The sequence below is a fragment of the Perognathus longimembris genome, chromosome 20 (assembly GCF_023159225.1).
Source record: "Perognathus longimembris pacificus isolate PPM17 chromosome 20, ASM2315922v1, whole genome shotgun sequence".
Lineage (NCBI taxonomy): Eukaryota > Metazoa > Chordata > Mammalia > Rodentia > Heteromyidae > Perognathus > Perognathus longimembris.
The window spans coordinates 39,843,526-39,868,362 of NC_063180.1; the positions used below are offsets into that span (position 1 = coordinate 39,843,526).

Genomic DNA, 24,837 nt, shown 5'->3' on the forward strand with positions numbered 1-24,837 from the left:
TGTCCCCAGTAATACTGATTTTAAGAACCACATTTCCTTTCAGTAGTTTTTGCTTTTATATCGCCCTTAAGGCATGCTTTTGATTTGTATACAAAACTTAACGAGTCCTATTCTGTCTGGCTCATCCCTTTAATCCAATCTACTCAGGAGGCTGAGATCTGAGCATTGCAATTCAAAGCCAGCCTGGGCAGGAAACTCTAGGACACATATCTCCAATTAACCATCAGAAAACCAAAGTCGAGTGCTAGCCTTGAGCTGAAGAGTTCAAGCCCCACAATCTACCAGAAAATAAAAATCCAATTCGTGATGGAGACTAGATCGAGGAAGTGGGATGGTCTGGTGATGCCAGTTTGAAACTCTTACACGCCCGCCACATGGTCCTGGTCAAATGGTGCATACTTATAACTGTCCTTGAGATTGGGGACAATTACTGTGTGGTACCTGGTGCCTGGTGGGGAAGAGGGAGGATACTACGACCCAATCCCAGGGCAGTTGTGAATGGGTGTGGGGGATATCTGCCCAGGTGACTGATCTGAAGGAAATCCATCAGATGCCTACCTGGACCTGCTGGGTGCAACATGGAGATAGCAGTGGCAGTATCTGAGGGAATATTTAGGAGTGACAGGAAAACTGAGGCTGGGTGGGTAGATGGGATTTAATGGAGACTGTCAGGCTGCTAGGGTTATCTGAAGTGATTATGAGTAGGTGGGTGTGGGGTCAATTTACAGGTGGCTGTGGTCCCAGAATGGGTGACAGGGGACCTGAGGTACTGGCCAGTCACCAGCATAAAACCCGGTCAGGGAAGATGTCCTGTTGTGCGTATTTTAGGAGACAGAATCTACTCTAGGTTTGGAGACTGTCAGGCATTGGCACTCACTATGAACATCTACACTCTCATTAAAGGTTCAGTCTCAACTCAGTTTCTAGAGTTCTCTCCATTAACAGTGCATCCATTTCCAACCTTAGATCTGGGGCTGCACACAGCACCTGCTCCTGAGGTCAAGGCCGAGGACGGGTCCGGGATGGCAGCAGATGTGGCACTGGAACCCGCTGCTTCACCTGCCGCACAAGAAGACCTGGTGCCTCCACAGGACTCTGTGCCCCACATCGTGGTAGTGCAGTATGTGTCCTCTGTGTAAGGAGCACAACACCTTCTGCCTCCTGTGGGCCTCCAGCTGGTTCTGGTCGCCCATCTGACATAGAAAAGCACCCAGTTAGAAAGGCAGGAAGTAACCTTTGTGTCACTGGCAGGCAATATCCACCTGGAGCTGCCTAAACTCTGCCAAATCAACCCATCTGTGCTGATGAAGGATAGCAAGGCATCTACAGTGCAAGAAATGTTTACTTCTTTAAAATAAAAATTAACCAAAATATACGGAAATATCCCTTGATTATGTCACTTAAGTGACACATTACTATCTTCCTAGAAAACTTTAGGTTGATGTCTATAAGTGGTATGTACTAGAAGATAGTATGTCATAAAACCAAATGCATTGTGCAGCAGGGACTCACACCTATAATACTACCTACTTAGAAGTCTCAGACCTAAACATCAGAGCTCAAGGCCACTGTACCGCAGTTAAGTCCCTGAGTACCTTATCTCTAATAAATTACCAAAGAAAGAAGTGGATCTTTGACTTATGTCCCAGGACACTTGCCTTGAGACAAAAACATCAGGGACAGCATCCAGGCGAGAATGCGAGCCCAAGGACCAACACATTACAAAAGCAAACACCAAAATGAAGTGAAGTCAACTGTCAGCAAGAAACAGCATTTCTCCATATGAAATTCTTCACAGTGTGCAATGTATTTTCATATGCAAAATTGAAGTTGACAAAGTTATTTTTCTCATATTTGGAATGTACATTATGTATGGGATGAGTGGTAAACTCAATTGTGTGATATTGAAATGAATTATGTGATCATGAAGGCACATAGTGAACTTTAACTTGGTAGCGAGTCATTTGCACATGTGTCCAAGTTTGGGTTTGCATCTCTCTATAATCATTTGTCCTCAAACATTTCCTTTCATTTTCCTCTCTTAAAATTAGCTAGAGTTGACACCAGGCAAAGGACTTCACAGTGAGAGAAAAGTATCTTTCCTATCCAAGTACTCTGCTTCCTTTCTAACAATCTTGTAAGAATCATTCTTCTGAAAGTTGCTCATCTCAACAGGTGGCTCGGGCCTTGTGCAAAGCATTTCAGTTATATTCTTTTCCTTCCTGGGATTTGAATGCAGATATAATGCTACAAACCCCTTGAAATTTAGGAATATCCTCTTCATTAAATCAAATGCTCTTACACATTGAGAACCTGAGCTCAGCCTGGTTCACGGCAGAGAGGCAGGGTCTGCTGAGTTAGGGATAAGAAGGGAGCACCACCTGCCTGATCTCTGCATGCTTGCCAGATTTGGAGGTGATGTCCCATCCACCCCTCCGCACAAGTAAACTCTGCCTTGCTGAGTTCCTTTCCAGTTGGGTCCTTCTTCCTACAAGCCGCCCTAACACCCCAACTCAGGTAAAACCAGCACCGAAGGGTGCAGACACCTATTAATACCTTAGGACACATATTAAAATAAAGACAAGGAAACAACGGGGGTGACAAGAGGATCATGACGCCCACAAGGACTTGGCATGGATCATCCAAATGGTAAGAAAAGAGCATTCTGTCTCCTTTGAACTGAGACCCTGCCTAAAAGTCAGGCCGGACAGAAAATGCTGAGACGGGACAAGAAGTGCTGTGAACTATGACCAGAGGTGGACATGGTGATGAGGGAGGGGTGATCTCAGCAGCCGTTGAGTGCTTTGCGGTCTCCTGTGAGGAAGGGGCTCAGGTAAGGAGTACTGGGGAAGTGACCCTACGTCTTTAAGGATGGGGCCAACCGAACATGGAATCCTGGTAGCCAGGCAACAACATTCCAGATCAACAGCAGCCAGCTCACTTGGCTAGCAATCTCGAAGAGCCAGGATGTTCTCCTGCTGTTTGCCAAGATCCAGGTACTCAGGCCTCAGGAAATCTCGGAGTGGTCGCTGGGTCAGTGCTCACCCCCGACTCCAGCGCCTCAGGTCATTTTTCAATAGGCACACAAATGCCACAAATGCCACAAATGCTGTGCCACAGCAAATGAACTCTGACAAGGTAAATTACCTAACTGCCATCCCAGCCACCTCTAGAATCCTCCTCAATTAGTAGGTTTCCTGTTAATACTAATTCTGTGTAGTGTTCACTTCACTTGATCACCCTGAGTCAATCTGAAGTGGGCTCCTATCCCCATCTTAAACTCCCTCTCCTTGATCAGGAGGAAAAGGAGACAGCCGCAACCCAGGATGAGCCCCGTAGGGTGAGCACCCTGGAGCCAGGCATGCTGGAGAAGATGGTCAACCTCCTGGTACCTCTCCACCAGAAGGAGGATCCCTTCTTTGTGCCAGCCTTCCTGTTGACTTACAGAAGGTTTACCACAACTGGGCAAGTGTTGGACCTTCTTTTTAATAGGTAAGTGCCCTCTACAAATCAAAGTGATAGCACTACCTTCCTGACTGGAAAATATTCTAACCAGCAGTTTGTTTAAAATTGATGTTCTCAACCAAAAGTCTGGTAAGACCAGGCAGTGCCTTCCCAAGCTTGCTCCTTTGAAGTGGGTTGGCTCAGGATAATGGGTCCCTTGATAAGGACGTTTGAATTCCTTAGACACAGGACACTAGGGATCATGTATTTGAACTGCTCTGATACACTTTCCTTAAGTTAGCAAAGATCCCAAAGCAATCTACAAGGCCCGCAAAGAATGGTACCCAGAGGCTGGGAATATGGTCTAATGGTCGAGTGCTTGCCACACATACCTGAGCCCTAGGTTTGATTCCTCAGTACCACCTATACAGAAAAAGCCAGAAGTGGCGCTGTGGTTCAAGTGGCAGAGTGCTAGCCTTGAGCAAAACATAGCCAGGCACAGTGATCAGGACCTATGTCCAAACCCCAGGACAGGCCAAAAAAAAAAAAAAAAAAAAAAAAAAGGGGCGAGGGAGGAAGAGAGAGAAAGACAGGAAAAGAGAGAGAGAGAGAGAGAGAGACAGAGACAGAGAGAGAAAGAACTGTAGCTAAACAAAGGGTATACAGTATGGGTAGACTGAGGGCCCCATGTCTACTGAGCCACCAGGGAAGCATCACTGCACAAGCATGTGAAGCACGCACTATGGAAAGGCACATTCCAAGTCCTTAGTGTGAAATTCAGGGAACTGTGCTCATAAATCTCCACATTCAGATAGTGGATTGAGCCAGCCAACCTAGGCAACAGGAGAGATCAGAAAAACAGGACGGTGAACACATGACTTGCTCCTCTCTTCCCATAGGTATGCACATTTCCAACCTAACAGTGAGGAGGATGAGCAAGTAAAGAAGTGAGTGGAATTTGGGACAAAGGGAAGGGCTGTCTTTGAACACTGGCTAAATATTAGGGATTGGGATGAAATGTGCGCAATTCCACTTAGCACAGGACGGTTGATGGGGACTGAGGCTTTATGTAATTGCATAAAAAGCTATGAAAGAGGTGTCCTGGTTCTACCAGGGAGGAGAAGACAGTCTGTGGGCTGGACAGCCCATGGAGAAACAATCCTATCCTATTCAATCCTAGCAAGAATGAGAAGCAGCCTCCAATGGGTGCCACAGGGAAACGGAACAGGCCCTTCTCCTTACATGAGTCTCCTTCTACATAGCATCATGCAAGTGTGTACATTTGATTGGCAGTGTGTACATGGGACCTCTCCTAGCAAGAGGCTGTGGAGAGGCTCAGGAAGGTAAGAGCAGGCTCTCATTCTGCTTCCTATCCAATTGTACATAGCACCCTGTGTTCCATGCTCGCCATGTGGCTGGACAGATATCCTGACGATTTCTGCCAGTCCAAGGACCTGGACAACCTGAACAAGTTGATGGCCTACGTGCAGCTCCACATGCCCTCCTCAGACCTCGTAATGCGTGGATACCTCCTCCTCACCCAGCTGGAGGAGCAGGACAGCAAGAAGGCTGACCAAGACGGAGAGCATTCCTTAGGTAGGTACCCGAGAATATGTGAGTATGGAGGGAAACCAGTCCCCCCAGTGCCCCATGGGATGAGAATCCTAGGTGCTGATTGGCCATTGACTGGGAAGGCACGATGCCTTGTGGATTCTATGTCAGACAGCATCTACACGTTGTATGGAGACTCGCGTGCATAGATACTCACGAACATCTACACTCTCCTTCAAGGTTCAGTCCCAACTCAAACTATACAGCTCCCTCCATTAACAGTGCATCCATTTCCATCCTTAGATCCTGGGCTGCACACAGCACCTGCTCCTGAGGTCAAGGCCGAGGACGGGTCCGGGATGGCAGCAGATGTGGCACCGGAACCCGCTGCTTCACCTGCCGCACAAGAAGACCTGGTGCCTCCACAGGACTCTGTGCCCCACATCGTGGTAGTGCAGTATGTGCCCTCTGTGTAAGGAGCACAACACCTTCTTCCGCCTGCGGGCCTCCAGCTGGTCCTGGTCACCCACCTGAAATACAAACCATCCTGGGAGGTAACATTCCTGTCACTGGCAGCAATACCCACCTGGAGCTGCCTATACTCTGTCAAGTCAACACAGCTGTCCTGCTGAAGGACAGGAAAGTGTCCACAGTGCATCTGCAGCCCAGGATCTCTCTGCTGTGGCGTTGAGCCACTGGTGCACCTCCCACTGTCCTCCTACTGTCCACCTGACCGCAACTTCCTTCACATTCTTTTCTTACCCAGGGGAATTATGTATCACTTTTGTTGTTGTTTTTTTCAGTATGGGGAAATTATTTTAATTACTGATTTTAATAAAATTTCACTGTTTTTTCATTCTGCAATGTGCAATTTTAAGGTAGTAAATCTACTGTCCACTTCATACAACAACTTTGTCTATGTATACAATCTTCTAATAGAGCACATGATTCCCAAGTAGAAGAAAACCTAAACTGGAGGAAGTGAGAGAAGCTGGTGGACTTGCAGGGACAGTGAATCCCTAGGCTGTGGCAAGGAATCTGGCAATATAGGCTGTGGCAAGGAATCTGGCAATAGATACTACCATGTGCTAATACTGGGCCCCTAATAGTTCGGGACTCGGGATGCATCAGACCACAAGCCCTACGGCCAAGAATGGTGTCCTGCCTGTGCCTGGTTTTATTCATCTATAAATTGGGGTTGACAACTGCCCTCTTCAGGACGATATGTGAAGACCTTATCAGTAGTGATTGTGTACTTGTTCACAATCAACTCTACATTAAACACAACCTGACTGCATTGTGCAAATACATCATTGAAAGTGTCAAGGAAAATAACTATAAATTCTGTTGATTATAAAAACAGAGCGTCAAATTTCATAGTTTTGATTTCTTTTTCATGTTTACTAGCATTTTCCCCAAAGATCACCATAGTCAAGGAAAAATATTCAGGAGGATTTTTTAAGGCTGCCAATAGGGAGAGTAGGATTTCTGCGTGTGTGCTTATGAGAAGGGCCTGGAACTTCATCCGGTGTCATTCATTAATCGTCACTACTAAATGGACTCTGACTCCTGCCATCCTGGCAGATGAGATGCTATCTCTCCCACTAGGAAGAATCCACGTGGGCTGGACATTTTCTGCCGAAGAGGTTAACTTAGATGCCTTGTAAATGAGAACACTATTGGATTGGTGCACTCAATGGACATCGGTGACAAATGATTTCTATACATGTCAATTCTATTTTCAGGTAGATGAGGATGACAGGGGTGAACCTAATGAAATAGTCATGCACATTATTAGATGAGTGTAGCTGCATGTTGGGTGAATGAGGACATGGCTCAACTTGCAGAGAATTTCAGTACCATGGGCTACGTCCAGAGATCAAACCTCACGATTGGTAAAATATTAAGAAAACACGAATGGAGCCAGACATCAGTGGATCGTGCCTGTAGTTGTAGATACTGAGATCCAACGATATCAAGTCCAAACATGCCTTGGCACTTAATATCTAATAATCTACAAAACAACAACAACAACAACATAGATGGTAGTGGAGCTGTGGCTCTAGTACATAGATGGTAGTGGAGCTGTGGCTCTAGTTGTACAGCACTAGCCCTGAGCAAAAGAAGTTCAGGAAAAGCACACAGGCCATAAGTTCAAGGCCCACAATATGCACATACACCAAAAAACAAAACAAACAAACAAGAAAAACAGGCAAAACGGCATACAGAAAAGAAGACGTGAGATTTTGAAAGCAAGACCTCTACTGTTATGGAAGATATAATTCCTTTTGTTTTTGCCAGTGCTGGGGCTTGGATCTCAGGATCTGAGCACTGTCCCTGGCTTCTTATTGCTTCATGGCTACCATCCTACCTCTTGAACCCAGATTTTCCACTGCTGTAAGTAACCTCAAGACTGGCCCGCGATGGAATAGGTGGCCCACAAGGTAAAGTTTCGAAGGGCACATGAGAGTGAAATCATATATAGCCTTTTCTTTCCATTTCGGGGTTAGTGGTTATAGCTGCAGCCTCAGCGATGTGTCCCCAGTAATACTGATTTTAAGAACCACATTTCCTTTCAGTAGTTTTTGCTTTTATATCGCCCTTAAGGCATGCTTTTGATTTGTATACAAAACTTAACGAGTCCTATTCTGTCTGGCTCATCCCTTTAATCCAATCTACTCAGGAGGCTGAGATCTGAGCATTGCAATTCAAAGCCAGCCTGGGCAGGAAACTCTAGGACACATATCTCCAATTAACCATCAGAAAACCAAAGTCGAGTGCTAGCCTTGAGCTGAAGAGTTCAAGCCCCACAATCTACCAGAAAATAAAAATCCAATTCGTGATGGAGACTAGATCGAGGAAGTGGGATGGTCTGGTGATGCCAGTTTGAAACTCTTACACGCCCGCCACATGGTCCTGGTCAAATGGTGCATACTTATAACTGTCCTTGAGATTGGGGACAATTACTGTGTGGTACCTGGTGCCTGGTGGGGAAGAGGGAGGATACTACGACCCAATCCCAGGGCAGTTGTGAATGGGTGTGGGGGATATCTGCCCAGGTGACTGATCTGAAGGAAATCCATCAGATGCCTACCTGGACCTGCTGGGTGCAACATGGAGATAGCAGTGGCAGTATCTGAGGGAATATTTAGGAGTGACAGGAAAACTGAGGCTGGGTGGGTAGATGGGATTTAATGGAGACTGTCAGGCTGCTAGGGTTATCTGAAGTGATTATGAGTAGGTGGGTGTGGGGTCAATTTACAGGTGGCTGTGGTCCCAGAATGGGTGACAGGGGACCTGAGGTACTGGCCAGTCACCAGCATAAAACCCGGTCAGGGAAGATGTCCTGTTGTGCGTATTTTAGGAGACAGAATCTACTCTAGGTTTGGAGACTGTCAGGCATTGGCACTCACTATGAACATCTACACTCTCATTAAAGGTTCAGTCTCAACTCAGTTTCTAGAGTTCTCTCCATTAACAGTGCATCCATTTCCAACCTTAGATCTGGGGCTGCACACAGCACCTGCTCCTGAGGTCAAGGCCGAGGACGGGTCCGGGATGGCAGCAGATGTGGCACTGGAACCCGCTGCTTCACCTGCCGCACAAGAAGACCTGGTGCCTCCACAGGACTCTGTGCCCCACATCGTGGTAGTGCAGTATGTGTCCTCTGTGTAAGGAGCACAACACCTTCTGCCTCCTGTGGGCCTCCAGCTGGTTCTGGTCGCCCATCTGACATAGAAAAGCACCCAGTTAGAAAGGCAGGAAGTAACCTTTGTGTCACTGGCAGGCAATATCCACCTGGAGCTGCCTAAACTCTGCCAAATCAACCCATCTGTGCTGATGAAGGATAGCAAGGCATCTACAGTGCAAGAAATGTTTACTTCTTTAAAATAAAAATTAACCAAAATATACGGAAATATCCCTTGATTATGTCACTTAAGTGACACATTACTATCTTCCTAGAAAACTTTAGGTTGATGTCTATAAGTGGTATGTACTAGAAGATAGTATGTCATAAAACCAAATGCATTGTGCAGCAGGGACTCACACCTATAATACTACCTACTTAGAAGTCTCAGACCTAAACATCAGAGCTCAAGGCCACTGTACCGCAGTTAAGTCCCTGAGTACCTTATCTCTAATAAATTACCAAAGAAAGAAGTGGATCTTTGACTTATGTCCCAGGACACTTGCCTTGAGACAAAAACATCAGGGACAGCATCCAGGCGAGAATGCGAGCCCAAGGACCAACACATTACAAAAGCAAACACCAAAATGAAGTGAAGTCAACTGTCAGCAAGAAACAGCATTTCTCCATATGAAATTCTTCACAGTGTGCAATGTATTTTCATATGCAAAATTGAAGTTGACAAAGTTATTTTTCTCATATTTGGAATGTACATTATGTATGGGATGAGTGGTAAACTCAATTGTGTGATATTGAAATGAATTATGTGATCATGAAGGCACATAGTGAACTTTAACTTGGTAGCGAGTCATTTGCACATGTGTCCAAGTTTGGGTTTGCATCTCTCTATAATCATTTGTCCTCAAACATTTCCTTTCATTTTCCTCTCTTAAAATTAGCTAGAGTTGACACCAGGCAAAGGACTTCACAGTGAGAGAAAAGTATCTTTCCTATCCAAGTACTCTGCTTCCTTTCTAACAATCTTGTAAGAATCATTCTTCTGAAAGTTGCTCATCTCAACAGGTGGCTCGGGCCTTGTGCAAAGCATTTCAGTTATATTCTTTTCCTTCCTGGGATTTGAATGCAGATATAATGCTACAAACCCCTTGAAATTTAGGAATATCCTCTTCATTAAATCAAATGCTCTTACACATTGAGAACCTGAGCTCAGCCTGGTTCACGGCAGAGAGGCAGGGTCTGCTGAGTTAGGGATAAGAAGGGAGCACCACCTGCCTGATCTCTGCATGCTTGCCAGATTTGGAGGTGATGTCCCATCCACCCCTCCGCACAAGTAAACTCTGCCTTGCTGAGTTCCTTTCCAGTTGGGTCCTTCTTCCTACAAGCCGCCCTAACACCCCAACTCAGGTAAAACCAGCACCGAAGGGTGCAGACACCTATTAATACCTTAGGACACATATTAAAATAAAGACAAGGAAACAACGGGGGTGACAAGAGGATCATGACGCCCACAAGGACTTGGCATGGATCATCCAAATGGTAAGAAAAGAGCATTCTGTCTCCTTTGAACTGAGACCCTGCCTAAAAGTCAGGCCGGACAGAAAATGCTGAGACGGGACAAGAAGTGCTGTGAACTATGACCAGAGGTGGACATGGTGATGAGGGAGGGGTGATCTCAGCAGCCGTTGAGTGCTTTGCGGTCTCCTGTGAGGAAGGGGCTCAGGTAAGGAGTACTGGGGAAGTGACCCTACGTCTTTAAGGATGGGGCCAACCGAACATGGAATCCTGGTAGCCAGGCAACAACATTCCAGATCAACAGCAGCCAGCTCACTTGGCTAGCAATCTCGAAGAGCCAGGATGTTCTCCTGCTGTTTGCCAAGATCCAGGTACTCAGGCCTCAGGAAATCTCGGAGTGGTCGCTGGGTCAGTGCTCACCCCCGACTCCAGCGCCTCAGGTCATTTTTCAATAGGCACACAAATGCCACAAATGCCACAAATGCTGTGCCACAGCAAATGAACTCTGACAAGGTAAATTACCTAACTGCCATCCCAGCCACCTCTAGAATCCTCCTCAATTAGTAGGTTTCCTGTTAATACTAATTCTGTGTAGTGTTCACTTCACTTGATCACCCTGAGTCAATCTGAAGTGGGCTCCTATCCCCATCTTAAACTCCCTCTCCTTGATCAGGAGGAAAAGGAGACAGCCGCAACCCAGGATGAGCCCCGTAGGGTGAGCACCCTGGAGCCAGGCATGCTGGAGAAGATGGTCAACCTCCTGGTACCTCTCCACCAGAAGGAGGATCCCTTCTTTGTGCCAGCCTTCCTGTTGACTTACAGAAGGTTTACCACAACTGGGCAAGTGTTGGACCTTCTTTTTAATAGGTAAGTGCCCTCTACAAATCAAAGTGATAGCACTACCTTCCTGACTGGAAAATATTCTAACCAGCAGTTTGTTTAAAATTGATGTTCTCAACCAAAAGTCTGGTAAGACCAGGCAGTGCCTTCCCAAGCTTGCTCCTTTGAAGTGGGTTGGCTCAGGATAATGGGTCCCTTGATAAGGACGTTTGAATTCCTTAGACACAGGACACTAGGGATCATGTATTTGAACTGCTCTGATACACTTTCCTTAAGTTAGCAAAGATCCCAAAGCAATCTACAAGGCCCGCAAAGAATGGTACCCAGAGGCTGGGAATATGGTCTAATGGTCGAGTGCTTGCCACACATACCTGAGCCCTAGGTTTGATTCCTCAGTACCACCTATACAGAAAAAGCCAGAAGTGGCGCTGTGGTTCAAGTGGCAGAGTGCTAGCCTTGAGCAAAACATAGCCAGGCACAGTGATCAGGACCTATGTCCAAACCCCAGGACAGGCCAAAAAAAAAAAAAAAAAAAAAAAAAAGGGGCGAGGGAGGAAGAGAGAGAAAGACAGGAAAAGAGAGAGAGAGAGAGAGAGAGACAGAGACAGAGAGAGAAAGAACTGTAGCTAAACAAAGGGTATACAGTATGGGTAGACTGAGGGCCCCATGTCTACTGAGCCACCAGGGAAGCATCACTGCACAAGCATGTGAAGCACGCACTATGGAAAGGCACATTCCAAGTCCTTAGTGTGAAATTCAGGGAACTGTGCTCATAAATCTCCACATTCAGATAGTGGATTGAGCCAGCCAACCTAGGCAACAGGAGAGATCAGAAAAACAGGACGGTGAACACATGACTTGCTCCTCTCTTCCCATAGGTATGCACATTTCCAACCTAACAGTGAGGAGGATGAGCAAGTAAAGAAGTGAGTGGAATTTGGGACAAAGGGAAGGGCTGTCTTTGAACACTGGCTAAATATTAGGGATTGGGATGAAATGTGCGCAATTCCACTTAGCACAGGACGGTTGATGGGGACTGAGGCTTTATGTAATTGCATAAAAAGCTATGAAAGAGGTGTCCTGGTTCTACCAGGGAGGAGAAGACAGTCTGTGGGCTGGACAGCCCATGGAGAAACAATCCTATCCTATTCAATCCTAGCAAGAATGAGAAGCAGCCTCCAATGGGTGCCACAGGGAAACGGAACAGGCCCTTCTCCTTACATGAGTCTCCTTCTACATAGCATCATGCAAGTGTGTACATTTGATTGGCAGTGTGTACATGGGACCTCTCCTAGCAAGAGGCTGTGGAGAGGCTCAGGAAGGTAAGAGCAGGCTCTCATTCTGCTTCCTATCCAATTGTACATAGCACCCTGTGTTCCATGCTCGCCATGTGGCTGGACAGATATCCTGACGATTTCTGCCAGTCCAAGGACCTGGACAACCTGAACAAGTTGATGGCCTACGTGCAGCTCCACATGCCCTCCTCAGACCTCGTAATGCGTGGATACCTCCTCCTCACCCAGCTGGAGGAGCAGGACAGCAAGAAGGCTGACCAAGACGGAGAGCATTCCTTAGGTAGGTACCCGAGAATATGTGAGTATGGAGGGAAACCAGTCCCCCCAGTGCCCCATGGGATGAGAATCCTAGGTGCTGATTGGCCATTGACTGGGAAGGCACGATGCCTTGTGGATTCTATGTCAGACAGCATCTACACGTTGTATGGAGACTCGCGTGCATAGATACTCACGAACATCTACACTCTCCTTCAAGGTTCAGTCCCAACTCAAACTATACAGCTCCCTCCATTAACAGTGCATCCATTTCCATCCTTAGATCCTGGGCTGCACACAGCACCTGCTCCTGAGGTCAAGGCCGAGGACGGGTCCGGGATGGCAGCAGATGTGGCACCGGAACCCGCTGCTTCACCTGCCGCACAAGAAGACCTGGTGCCTCCACAGGACTCTGTGCCCCACATCGTGGTAGTGCAGTATGTGCCCTCTGTGTAAGGAGCACAACACCTTCTTCCGCCTGCGGGCCTCCAGCTGGTCCTGGTCACCCACCTGAAATACAAACCATCCTGGGAGGTAACATTCCTGTCACTGGCAGCAATACCCACCTGGAGCTGCCTATACTCTGTCAAGTCAACACAGCTGTCCTGCTGAAGGACAGGAAAGTGTCCACAGTGCATCTGCAGCCCAGGATCTCTCTGCTGTGGCGTTGAGCCACTGGTGCACCTCCCACTGTCCTCCTACTGTCCACCTGACCGCAACTTCCTTCACATTCTTTTCTTACCCAGGGGAATTATGTATCACTTTTGTTGTTGTTTTTTTCAGTATGGGGAAATTATTTTAATTACTGATTTTAATAAAATTTCACTGTTTTTTCATTCTGCAATGTGCAATTTTAAGGTAGTAAATCTACTGTCCACTTCATACAACAACTTTGTCTATGTATACAATCTTCTAATAGAGCACATGATTCCCAAGTAGAAGAAAACCTAAACTGGAGGAAGTGAGAGAAGCTGGTGGACTTGCAGGGACAGTGAATCCCTAGGCTGTGGCAAGGAATCTGGCAATATAGGCTGTGGCAAGGAATCTGGCAATAGATACTACCATGTGCTAATACTGGGCCCCTAATAGTTCGGGACTCGGGATGCATCAGACCACAAGCCCTACGGCCAAGAATGGTGTCCTGCCTGTGCCTGGTTTTATTCATCTATAAATTGGGGTTGACAACTGCCCTCTTCAGGACGATATGTGAAGACCTTATCAGTAGTGATTGTGTACTTGTTCACAATCAACTCTACATTAAACACAACCTGACTGCATTGTGCAAATACATCATTGAAAGTGTCAAGGAAAATAACTATAAATTCTGTTGATTATAAAAACAGAGCGTCAAATTTCATAGTTTTGATTTCTTTTTCATGTTTACTAGCATTTTCCCCAAAGATCACCATAGTCAAGGAAAAATATTCAGGAGGATTTTTTAAGGCTGCCAATAGGGAGAGTAGGATTTCTGCGTGTGTGCTTATGAGAAGGGCCTGGAACTTCATCCGGTGTCATTCATTAATCGTCACTACTAAATGGACTCTGACTCCTGCCATCCTGGCAGATGAGATGCTATCTCTCCCACTAGGAAGAATCCACGTGGGCTGGACATTTTCTGCCGAAGAGGTTAACTTAGATGCCTTGTAAATGAGAACACTATTGGATTGGTGCACTCAATGGACATCGGTGACAAATGATTTCTATACATGTCAATTCTATTTTCAGGTAGATGAGGATGACAGGGGTGAACCTAATGAAATAGTCATGCACATTATTAGATGAGTGTAGCTGCATGTTGGGTGAATGAGGACATGGCTCAACTTGCAGAGAATTTCAGTACCATGGGCTACGTCCAGAGATCAAACCTCACGATTGGTAAAATATTAAGAAAACACGAATGGAGCCAGACATCAGTGGATCGTGCCTGTAGTTGTAGATACTGAGATCCAACGATATCAAGTCCAAACATGCCTTGGCACTTAATATCTAATAATCTACAAAACAACAACAACAACAACATAGATGGTAGTGGAGCTGTGGCTCTAGTACATAGATGGTAGTGGAGCTGTGGCTCTAGTTGTACAGCACTAGCCCTGAGCAAAAGAAGTTCAGGAAAAGCACACAGGCCATAAGTTCAAGGCCCACAATATGCACATACACCAAAAAACAAAACAAACAAACAAGAAAAACAGGCAAAACGGCATACAGAAAAGAAGACGTGAGATTTTGAAAGCAAGACCTCTACTGTTATGGAAGATATAATTCCTTTTGTTTTTGCCAGTGCTGGGGCTTGGATCTCAGGATCTGAGCACTGTCCCTGGCTTCTTATTGCTTCATGGCTACCATCCTACCTCTTGAACCCAGATTTTCCACTGCTGTAAGTAACCTCAAGACTGGCCCGCGATGGAATAGGTGGCCCACAAGGTAAAGTTTCGAAGGGCACATGAGAGTGAAATCATATATAGCCTTTTCTTTCCATTTCGGGGTTAGTGGTTATAGCTGCAGCCTCAGCGATGTGTCCCCAGTAATACTGATTTTAAGAACCACATTTCCTTTCAGTAGTTTTTGCTTTTATATCGCCCTTAAGGCATGCTTTTGATTTGTATACAAAACTTAACGAGTCCTATTCTGTCTGGCTCATCCCTTTAATCCAATCTACTCAGGAGGCTGAGATCTGAGCATTGCAATTCAAAGCCAGCCTGGGCAGGAAACTCTAGGACACATATCTCCAATTAACCATCAGAAAACCAAAGTCGAGTGCTAGCCTTGAGCTGAAGAGTTCAAGCCCCACAATCTACCAGAAAATAAAAATCCAATTCGTGATGGAGACTAGATCGAGGAAGTGGGATGGTCTGGTGATGCCAGTTTGAAACTCTTACACGCCCGCCACATGGTCCTGGTCAAATGGTGCATACTTATAACTGTCCTTGAGATTGGGGACAATTACTGTGTGGTACCTGGTGCCTGGTGGGGAAGAGGGAGGATACTACGACCCAATCCCAGGGCAGTTGTGAATGGGTGTGGGGGATATCTGCCCAGGTGACTGATCTGAAGGAAATCCATCAGATGCCTACCTGGACCTGCTGGGTGCAACATGGAGATAGCAGTGGCAGTATCTGAGGGAATATTTAGGAGTGACAGGAAAACTGAGGCTGGGTGGGTAGATGGGATTTAATGGAGACTGTCAGGCTGCTAGGGTTATCTGAAGTGATTATGAGTAGGTGGGTGTGGGGTCAATTTACAGGTGGCTGTGGTCCCAGAATGGGTGACAGGGGACCTGAGGTACTGGCCAGTCACCAGCATAAAACCCGGTCAGGGAAGATGTCCTGTTGTGCGTATTTTAGGAGACAGAATCTACTCTAGGTTTGGAGACTGTCAGGCATTGGCACTCACTATGAACATCTACACTCTCATTAAAGGTTCAGTCTCAACTCAGTTTCTAGAGTTCTCTCCATTAACAGTGCATCCATTTCCAACCTTAGATCTGGGGCTGCACACAGCACCTGCTCCTGAGGTCAAGGCCGAGGACGGGTCCGGGATGGCAGCAGATGTGGCACTGGAACCCGCTGCTTCACCTGCCGCACAAGAAGACCTGGTGCCTCCACAGGACTCTGTGCCCCACATCGTGGTAGTGCAGTATGTGTCCTCTGTGTAAGGAGCACAACACCTTCTGCCTCCTGTGGGCCTCCAGCTGGTTCTGGTCGCCCATCTGACATAGAAAAGCACCCAGTTAGAAAGGCAGGAAGTAACCTTTGTGTCACTGGCAGGCAATATCCACCTGGAGCTGCCTAAACTCTGCCAAATCAACCCATCTGTGCTGATGAAGGATAGCAAGGCATCTACAGTGCAAGAAATGTTTACTTCTTTAAAATAAAAATTAACCAAAATATACGGAAATATCCCTTGATTATGTCACTTAAGTGACACATTACTATCTTCCTAGAAAACTTTAGGTTGATGTCTATAAGTGGTATGTACTAGAAGATAGTATGTCATAAAACCAAATGCATTGTGCAGCAGGGACTCACACCTATAATACTACCTACTTAGAAGTCTCAGACCTAAACATCAGAGCTCAAGGCCACTGTACCGCAGTTAAGTCCCTGAGTACCTTATCTCTAATAAATTACCAAAGAAAGAAGTGGATCTTTGACTTATGTCCCAGGACACTTGCCTTGAGACAAAAACATCAGGGACAGCATCCAGGCGAGAATGCGAGCCCAAGGACCAACACATTACAAAAGCAAACACCAAAATGAAGTGAAGTCAACTGTCAGCAAGAAACAGCATTTCTCCATATGAAATTCTTCACAGTGTGCAATGTATTTTCATATGCAAAATTGAAGTTGACAAAGTTATTTTTCTCATATTTGGAATGTACATTATGTATGGGATGAGTGGTAAACTCAATTGTGTGATATTGAAATGAATTATGTGATCATGAAGGCACATAGTGAACTTTAACTTGGTAGCGAGTCATTTGCACATGTGTCCAAGTTTGGGTTTGCATCTCTCTATAATCATTTGTCCTCAAACATTTCCTTTCATTTTCCTCTCTTAAAATTAGCTAGAGTTGACACCAGGCAAAGGACTTCACAGTGAGAGAAAAGTATCTTTCCTATCCAAGTACTCTGCTTCCTTTCTAACAATCTTGTAAGAATCATTCTTCTGAAAGTTGCTCATCTCAACAGGTGGCTCGGGCCTTGTGCAAAGCATTTCAGTTATATTCTTTTCCTTCCTGGGATTTGAATGCAGATATAATGCTACAAACCCCTTGAAATTTAGGAATATCCTCTTCATTAAATCAAATGCTCTTACACATTGAGAACCTGAGCTCAGCCTGGTTCACGGCAGAGAGGCAGGGTCTGCTGAGTTAGGGATAAGAAGGGAGCACCACCTGCCTGATCTCTGCATGCTTGCCAGATTTGGAGGTGATGTCCCATCCACCCCTCCGCACAAGTAAACTCTGCCTTGCTGAGTTCCTTTCCAGTTGGGTCCTTCTTCCTACAAGCCGCCCTAACACCCCAACTCAGGTAAAACCAGCACCGAAGGGTGCAGACACCTATTAATACCTTAGGACACATATTAAAATAAAGACAAGGAAACAACGGGGGTGACAAGAGGATCATGACGCCCACAAGGACTTGGCATGGATCATCCAAATGGTAAGAAAAGAGCATTCTGTCTCCTTTGAACTGAGACCCTGCCTAAAAGTCAGGCCGGACAGAAAATGCTGAGACGGGACAAGAAGTGCTGTGAACTATGACCAGAGGTGGACATGGTGATGAGGGAGGGGTGATCTCAGCAGCCGTTGAGTGCTTTGCGGTCTCCTGTGAGGAAGGGGCTCAGGTAAGGAGTACTGGGGAAGTGACCCTACGTCTTTAAGGATGGGGCCAACCGAACATGGAATCCTGGTAGCCAGGCAACAACATTCCAGATCAACAGCAGCCAGCTCACTTGGCTAGCAATCTCGAAGAGCCAGGATGTTCTCCTGCTGTTTGCCAAGATCCAGGTACTCAGGCCTCAGGAAATCTCGGAGTGGTCGCTGGGTCAGTGCTCACCCCCGACTCCAGCGCCTCAGGTCATTTTTCAATAGGCACACAAATGCCACAAATGCCACAAATGCTGTGCCACAGCAAATGAACTCTGACAAGGTAAATTACCTAACTGCCATCCCAGCCACCTCTAGAATCCTCCTCAATTAGTAGGTTTCCTGTTAATACTAATTCTGTGTAGTGTTCACTTCACTTGATCACCCTGAGTCAATCTGAAGTGGGCTCCTATCCCCATCTTAAACTCCCTCTCCTTGATCAGGAGGAAAAGGAGACAGCCGCAACCCAGGATGAGCCCCGTAGGGTGAGCACCCTGGAGCCAGGCATGCTGGAGAAGATGGTCAACCTCCTGGTACCTCTCCACCAGAAGGAGGATCCCTTCTTTGTGCCAGCCTTCCTGTTGACTTACAGAAGGTTTACCACAACTGGGCAAGTGTTGGACCTTCTTTTTAATAGGTAAGTGCCCTCTACAAATCAAAGTGATAGCACTACCTTCCTGACTGGAAAATATTCTAACCAGCAGTTTGTTTAAAATTGATGTTCTCAACCAAAAGTCTGGTAAGACCAGGCAGTGCCTTCCCAAGCTTGCTCCTTTGAAGTGGGTTGGCTCAGGATAATGGGTCCCTTGATAAGGACGTTTGAATTCCTTAGACACAGGACACTAGGGATCATGTATTTGAACTGCTCTGATACACTTTCCTTAAGTTAGCAAAGATCCCAAAGCAATCTACAAGGCCCGCAAAGAATGGTACCCAGAGGCTGGGAATATGGTCTAATGGTCGAGTGCTTGCCACACATACCTGAGCCCTAGGTTTGATTCCTCAGTACCACCTATACAGAAAAAGCCAGAAGTGGCGCTGTGGTTCAAGTGGCAGAGTGCTAGCCTTGAGCAAAACATAGCCAGGCACAGTGATCAGGACCTATGTCCAAACCCCAGGACAGGCCAAAAAAAAAAAAAAAAAAAAAAAAAAGGGGCGAGGGAGGAAGAGAGAGAAAGACAGGAAAAGAGAGAGAGAGAGAGAGAGAGACAGAGACAGAGAGAGAAAGAACTGTAGCTAAACAAAGGGTATACAGTATGGGTAGACTGAGGGCCCCATGTCTACTGAGCCACCAGGGAAGCATCACTGCACAAGCATGTGAAGCACGCACTATGGAAAGGCACATTCCAAGTCCTTAGTGTGAAATTCAGGGAACTGTGCTCATAAATCTCCACATTCAGATAGTGGATTGAGCCAGCCAACCTAGGCAACAGGAGAGATCAGAAAAACAGGACGGTGAACACATGACTTGCTCCTCTCTTCCCATAGGTATGCACATTTCCAACCTAACAGTGAGGAGGATGAGCAAGTAAAGAAGTGAGTGGAATTTGGGACAAAGGGAAGGGCTGTCTTTGAACACTGGCTAAATATTAGGGATTGGGATGAAATGTGCGCAATTCCACTTAGCACAGGACGGTTGATGGGGACTGAGGCTTTATGTAATTGCATAAAAAGCTATGAAAGAGGTGTCCTGGTTCTACCAGGGAGGAGAAGACAGTCTGTGGGCTGGACAGCCCATGGAGAAACAATCCTATCCTATTCAATCCTAGCAAGAATGAGAAGCAGCCTCCAATGGGTGCCACAGGGAAACGGAACAGGCCCTTCTCCTTACATGAGTCTCCTTCTACATAGCATCATGCAAGTGTGTACATTTGATTGGCAGTGTGTACATGGGACCTCTCCTAGCAAGAGGCTGTGGAGAGGCTCAGGAAGGTAAGAGCAGGCTCTCATTCTGCTTCCTATCCAATTGTACATAGCACCCTGTGTTCCATGCTCGCCATGTGGCTGGACAGATATCCTGACGATTTCTGCCAGTCCAAGGACCTGGACAACCTGAACAAGTTGATGGCCTACGTGCAGCTCCACATGCCCTCCTCAGACCTCGTAATGCGTGGATACCTCCTCCTCACCCAGCTGGAGGAGCAGGACAGCAAGAAGGCTGACCAAGACGGAGAGCATTCCTTAGGTAGGTACCCGAGAATATGTGAGTATGGAGGGAAACCAGTCCCCCCAGTGCCCCATGGGATGAGAATCCTAGGTGCTGATTGGCCATTGACTGGGAAGGCACGATGCCTTGTGGATTCTATGTCAGACAGCATCTACACGTTGTATGGAGACTCGCGTGCATAGATACTCACGAACATCTACACTCTCCTTCAAGGTTCAGTCCCAACTCAAACTATACAGCTCCCTCCATTAACAGTGCATCCATTTCCATCCTTAGATCCTGGGCTGCACACAGCACCTGCTCCTGAGGTCAAGGCCGAGGACGGGTCCGGGATGGCAGCAGATGTGGCACCGGAACCCGCTGCTTCACCTGCCGCACAAGAAGACCTGGTGCCTCCACAGGACTCTGTGCCCCACATCGTGGTAGTGCAGTATGTGCCCTCTGTGTAAGGAGCACAACACCTTCTTCCGCCTGCGGGCCTCCAGCTGGTCCTGGTCACCCACCTGAAATACAAACCATCCTGGGAGGTAACATTCCTGTCACTGGCAGCAATACCCACCTGGAGCTGCCTATACTCTGTCAAGTCAACACAGCTGTCCTGCTGAAGGACAGGAAAGTGTCCACAGTGCATCTGCAGCCCAGGATCTCTCTGCTGTGGCGTTGAGCCACTGGTGCACCTCCCACTGTCCTCCTACTGTCCACCTGACCGCAACTTCCTTCACATTCTTTTCTTACCCAGGGGAATTATGTATCACTTTTGTTGTTGTTTTTTTCAGTATGGGGAAATTATTTTAATTACTGATTTTAATAAAATTTCACTGTTTTTTCATTCTGCAATGTGCAATTTTAAGGTAGTAAATCTACTGTCCACTTCATACAACAACTTTGTCTATGTATACAATCTTCTAATAGAGCACATGATTCCCAAGTAGAAGAAAACCTAAACTGGAGGAAGTGAGAGAAGCTGGTGGACTTGCAGGGACAGTGAATCCCTAGGCTGTGGCAAGGAATCTGGCAATATAGGCTGTGGCAAGGAATCTGGCAATAGATACTACCATGTGCTAATACTGGGCCCCTAATAGTTCGGGACTCGGGATGCATCAGACCACAAGCCCTACGGCCAAGAATGGTGTCCTGCCTGTGCCTGGTTTTATTCATCTATAAATTGGGGTTGACAACTGCCCTCTTCAGGACGATATGTGAAGACCTTATCAGTAGTGATTGTGTACTTGTTCACAATCAACTCTACATTAAACACAACCTGACTGCATTGTGCAAATACATCATTGAAAGTGTCAAGGAAAATAACTATAAATTCTGTTGATTATAAAAACAGAGCGTCAAATTTCATAGTTTTGATTTCTTTTTCATGTTTACTAGCATTTTCCCCAAAGATCACCATAGTCAAGGAAAAATATTCAGGAGGATTTTTTAAGGCTGCCAATAGGGAGAGTAGGATTTCTGCGTGTGTGCTTATGAGAAGGGCCTGGAACTTCATCCGGTGTCATTCATTAATCGTCACTACTAAATGGACTCTGACTCCTGCCATCCTGGCAGATGAGATGCTATCTCTCCCACTAGGAAGAATCCACGTGGGCTGGACATTTTCTGCCGAAGAGGTTAACTTAGATGCCTTGTAAATGAGAACACTATTGGATTGGTGCACTCAATGGACATCGGTGACAAATGATTTCTATACATGTCAATTCTATTTTCAGGTAGATGAGGATGACAGGGGTGAACCTAATGAAATAGTCATGCACATTATTAGATGAGTGTAGCTGCATGTTGGGTGAATGAGGACATGGCTCAACTTGCAGAGAATTTCAGTACCATGGGCTACGTCCAGAGATCAAACCTCACGATTGGTAAAATATTAAGAAAACACGAATGGAGCCAGACATCAGTGGATCGTGCCTGTAGTTGTAGATACTGAGATCCAACGATATCAAGTCCAAACATGCCTTGGCACTTAATATCTAATAATCTACAAAACAACAACAACAACAACATAGATGGTAGTGGAGCTGTGGCTCTAGTACATAGATGGTAGTGGAGCTGTGGCTCTAGTTGTACAGCACTAGCCCTGAGCAAAAGAAGTTCAGGAAAAGCACACAGGCCATAAGTTCAAGGCCCACAATATGCACATACACCAAAAAACAAAACAAACAAACAAGAAAAACAGGCAAAACGGCATACAGAAAAGAAGACGTGAGATTTTGAAAGCAAGACCTCTACTGTTATGGAAGATATAATTCCTTTTGTTTTTGCCAGTGCTGGGGCTTGGATCTCAGGATCTGAGCACTGTCCCTGGCTTCTTATTGCTTCATGGCTACCATCCTACCTCTTGAACCCAGATTTTCCACTGCTGTAAGTAACCTCAAGACTGGCCCGCGATGGAATAGGTGGCCCACAAGGTAAAGTTTCGAAGGGCACATGAGAGTGAAATCATATATAGCCTTTTCTTTCCATTTCGGGGTTAGTGGTTATAGCTGCAGCCTCAGCGATGTGTCCCCAGTAATACTGATTTTAAGAACCACATTTCCTTTCAGTAGTTTTTGCTTTTATATCGCCCTTAAGGCATGCTTTTGATTTGTATACAAAACTTAACGAGTCCTATTCTGTCTGGCTCATCCCTTTAATCCAATCTACTCAGGAGGCTGAGATCTGAGCATTGCAATTCAAAGCCAGCCTGGGCAGGAAACTCTAGGACACATATCTCCAATTAACCATCAGAAAACCAAAGTCGAGTGCTAGCCTTGAGCTGAAGAGTTCAAGCCCCACAATCTACCAGAAAATAAAAATCCAATTCGTGATGGAGACTAGATCGAGGAAGTGGGATGGTCTGGTGATGCCAGTTTGAAACTCTTACACGCCCGCCACATGGTCCTGGTCAAATGGTGCATACTTATAACTGTCCTTGAGATTGGGGACAATTACTGTGTGGTACCTGGTGCCTGGTGGGGAAGAGGGAGGATACTACGACCCAATCCCAGGGCAGTTGTGAATGGGTGTGGGGGATATCTGCCCAGGTGACTGATCTGAAGGAAATCCATCAGATGCCTACCTGGACCTGCTGGGTGCAACATGGAGATAGCAGTGGCAGTATCTGAGGGAATATTTAGGAGTGACAGGAAAACTGAGGCTGGGTGGGTAGATGGGATTTAATGGAGACTGTCAGGCTGCTAGGGTTATCTGAAGTGATTATGAGTAGGTGGGTGTGGGGTCAATTTACAGGTGGCTGTGGTCCCAGAATGGGTGACAGGGGACCTGAGGTACTGGCCAGTCACCAGCATAAAACCCGGTCAGGGAAGATGTCCTGTTGTGCGTATTTTAGGAGACAGAATCTACTCTAGGTTTGGAGACTGTCAGGCATTGGCACTCACTATGAACATCTACACTCTCATTAAAGGTTCAGTCTCAACTCAGTTTCTAGAGTTCTCTCCATTAACAGTGCATCCATTTCCAACCTTAGATCTGGGGCTGCACACAGCACCTGCTCCTGAGGTCAAGGCCGAGGACGGGTCCGGGATGGCAGCAGATGTGGCACTGGAACCCGCTGCTTCACCTGCCGCACAAGAAGACCTGGTGCCTCCACAGGACTCTGTGCCCCACATCGTGGTAGTGCAGTATGTGTCCTCTGTGTAAGGAGCACAACACCTTCTGCCTCCTGTGGGCCTCCAGCTGGTTCTGGTCGCCCATCTGACATAGAAAAGCACCCAGTTAGAAAGGCAGGAAGTAACCTTTGTGTCACTGGCAGGCAATATCCACCTGGAGCTGCCTAAACTCTGCCAAATCAACCCATCTGTGCTGATGAAGGATAGCAAGGCATCTACAGTGCAAGAAATGTTTACTTCTTTAAAATAAAAATTAACCAAAATATACGGAAATATCCCTTGATTATGTCACTTAAGTGACACATTACTATCTTCCTAGAAAACTTTAGGTTGATGTCTATAAGTGGTATGTACTAGAAGATAGTATGTCATAAAACCAAATGCATTGTGCAGCAGGGACTCACACCTATAATACTACCTACTTAGAAGTCTCAGACCTAAACATCAGAGCTCAAGGCCACTGTACCGCAGTTAAGTCCCTGAGTACCTTATCTCTAATAAATTACCAAAGAAAGAAGTGGATCTTTGACTTATGTCCCAGGACACTTGCCTTGAGACAAAAACATCAGGGACAGCATCCAGGCGAGAATGCGAGCCCAAGGACCAACACATTACAAAAGCAAACACCAAAATGAAGTGAAGTCAACTGTCAGCAAGAAACAGCATTTCTCCATATGAAATTCTTCACAGTGTGCAATGTATTTTCATATGCAAAATTGAAGTTGACAAAGTTATTTTTCTCATATTTGGAATGTACATTATGTATGGGATGAGTGGTAAACTCAATTGTGTGATATTGAAATGAATTATGTGATCATGAAGGCACATAGTGAACTTTAACTTGGTAGCGAGTCATTTGCACATGTGTCCAAGTTTGGGTTTGCATCTCTCTATAATCATTTGTCCTCAAACATTTCCTTTCATTTTCCTCTCTTAAAATTAGCTAGAGTTGACACCAGGCAAAGGACTTCACAGTGAGAGAAAAGTATCTTTCCTATCCAAGTACTCTGCTTCCTTTCTAACAATCTTGTAAGAATCATTCTTCTGAAAGTTGCTCATCTCAACAGGTGGCTCGGGCCTTGTGCAAAGCATTTCAGTTATATTCTTTTCCTTCCTGGGATTTGAATGCAGATATA

General features: G+C 46.1%; 3 protein-coding genes across 3 annotated transcripts; all 3 read left to right on the top strand.

The window, feature by feature from the left end:
• Nucleotides 1-3,117: 3,117 nt before the first annotated feature.
• Nucleotides 3,118-6,346, top strand: LOC125368208 (ral guanine nucleotide dissociation stimulator-like). Its single transcript, XM_048369051.1, has 5 exons — nt 3,118-3,492; nt 4,344-4,391; nt 4,832-5,040; nt 5,299-5,467; nt 6,214-6,346. The coding sequence occupies exons 1-5, from the start codon at nt 3,362-3,364 to the stop codon at nt 6,344-6,346; spliced, it is 690 nt and encodes a 229-aa protein (XP_048225008.1). The 5' UTR covers nt 3,118-3,361.
• A 4,302-nt stretch (nt 6,347-10,648) lies between these two features.
• On the top strand, nt 10,649-13,877 carry LOC125368209 (ral guanine nucleotide dissociation stimulator-like). The gene is made up of 5 exons (XM_048369052.1): nt 10,649-11,023; nt 11,875-11,922; nt 12,363-12,571; nt 12,830-12,998; nt 13,745-13,877. The coding sequence occupies exons 1-5, from the start codon at nt 10,893-10,895 to the stop codon at nt 13,875-13,877; spliced, it is 690 nt and encodes a 229-aa protein (XP_048225009.1). The 5' UTR covers nt 10,649-10,892.
• Nucleotides 13,878-18,179: 4,302 nt separating this feature from the next.
• LOC125368210 (ral guanine nucleotide dissociation stimulator-like) lies at nt 18,180-21,408 on the top strand. The gene is made up of 5 exons (XM_048369053.1): nt 18,180-18,554; nt 19,406-19,453; nt 19,894-20,102; nt 20,361-20,529; nt 21,276-21,408. The coding sequence occupies exons 1-5, from the start codon at nt 18,424-18,426 to the stop codon at nt 21,406-21,408; spliced, it is 690 nt and encodes a 229-aa protein (XP_048225010.1). The 5' UTR covers nt 18,180-18,423.
• The last annotated feature ends 3,429 nt before the right edge of the window (nt 21,409-24,837 follow it).

Bases quoted from the DNA above. Each gene is read 5' to 3' on its own strand.
- LOC125368210 (XM_048369053.1), top strand. From the start codon at position 18,424: ATGCTGGAGAAGATGGTCAACCTCCTGGTACCTCTCCACCAGAAGGAG. The intron at 19,454-19,893 runs GTGAGTGGAATT...AATTGTACATAG, and splicing joins GAGGATGAGCAAGTAAAGAA to CACCCTGTGTTCCATGCTCG. The intron at 20,103-20,360 runs GTAGGTACCCGA...TTCCATCCTTAG, and splicing joins AGACGGAGAGCATTCCTTAG to ATCCTGGGCTGCACACAGCA.
- LOC125368209 (XM_048369052.1), top strand. From the start codon at position 10,893: ATGCTGGAGAAGATGGTCAACCTCCTGGTACCTCTCCACCAGAAGGAG. The intron at 11,923-12,362 runs GTGAGTGGAATT...AATTGTACATAG, and splicing joins GAGGATGAGCAAGTAAAGAA to CACCCTGTGTTCCATGCTCG. The intron at 12,572-12,829 runs GTAGGTACCCGA...TTCCATCCTTAG, and splicing joins AGACGGAGAGCATTCCTTAG to ATCCTGGGCTGCACACAGCA.
- LOC125368208 (XM_048369051.1), top strand. From the start codon at position 3,362: ATGCTGGAGAAGATGGTCAACCTCCTGGTACCTCTCCACCAGAAGGAG. The intron at 5,041-5,298 runs GTAGGTACCCGA...TTCCATCCTTAG, and splicing joins AGACGGAGAGCATTCCTTAG to ATCCTGGGCTGCACACAGCA. The intron at 5,468-6,213 runs GTAAGGAGCACA...TGCCCTCTTCAG, and splicing joins GTGCAGTATGTGCCCTCTGT to GACGATATGTGAAGACCTTA.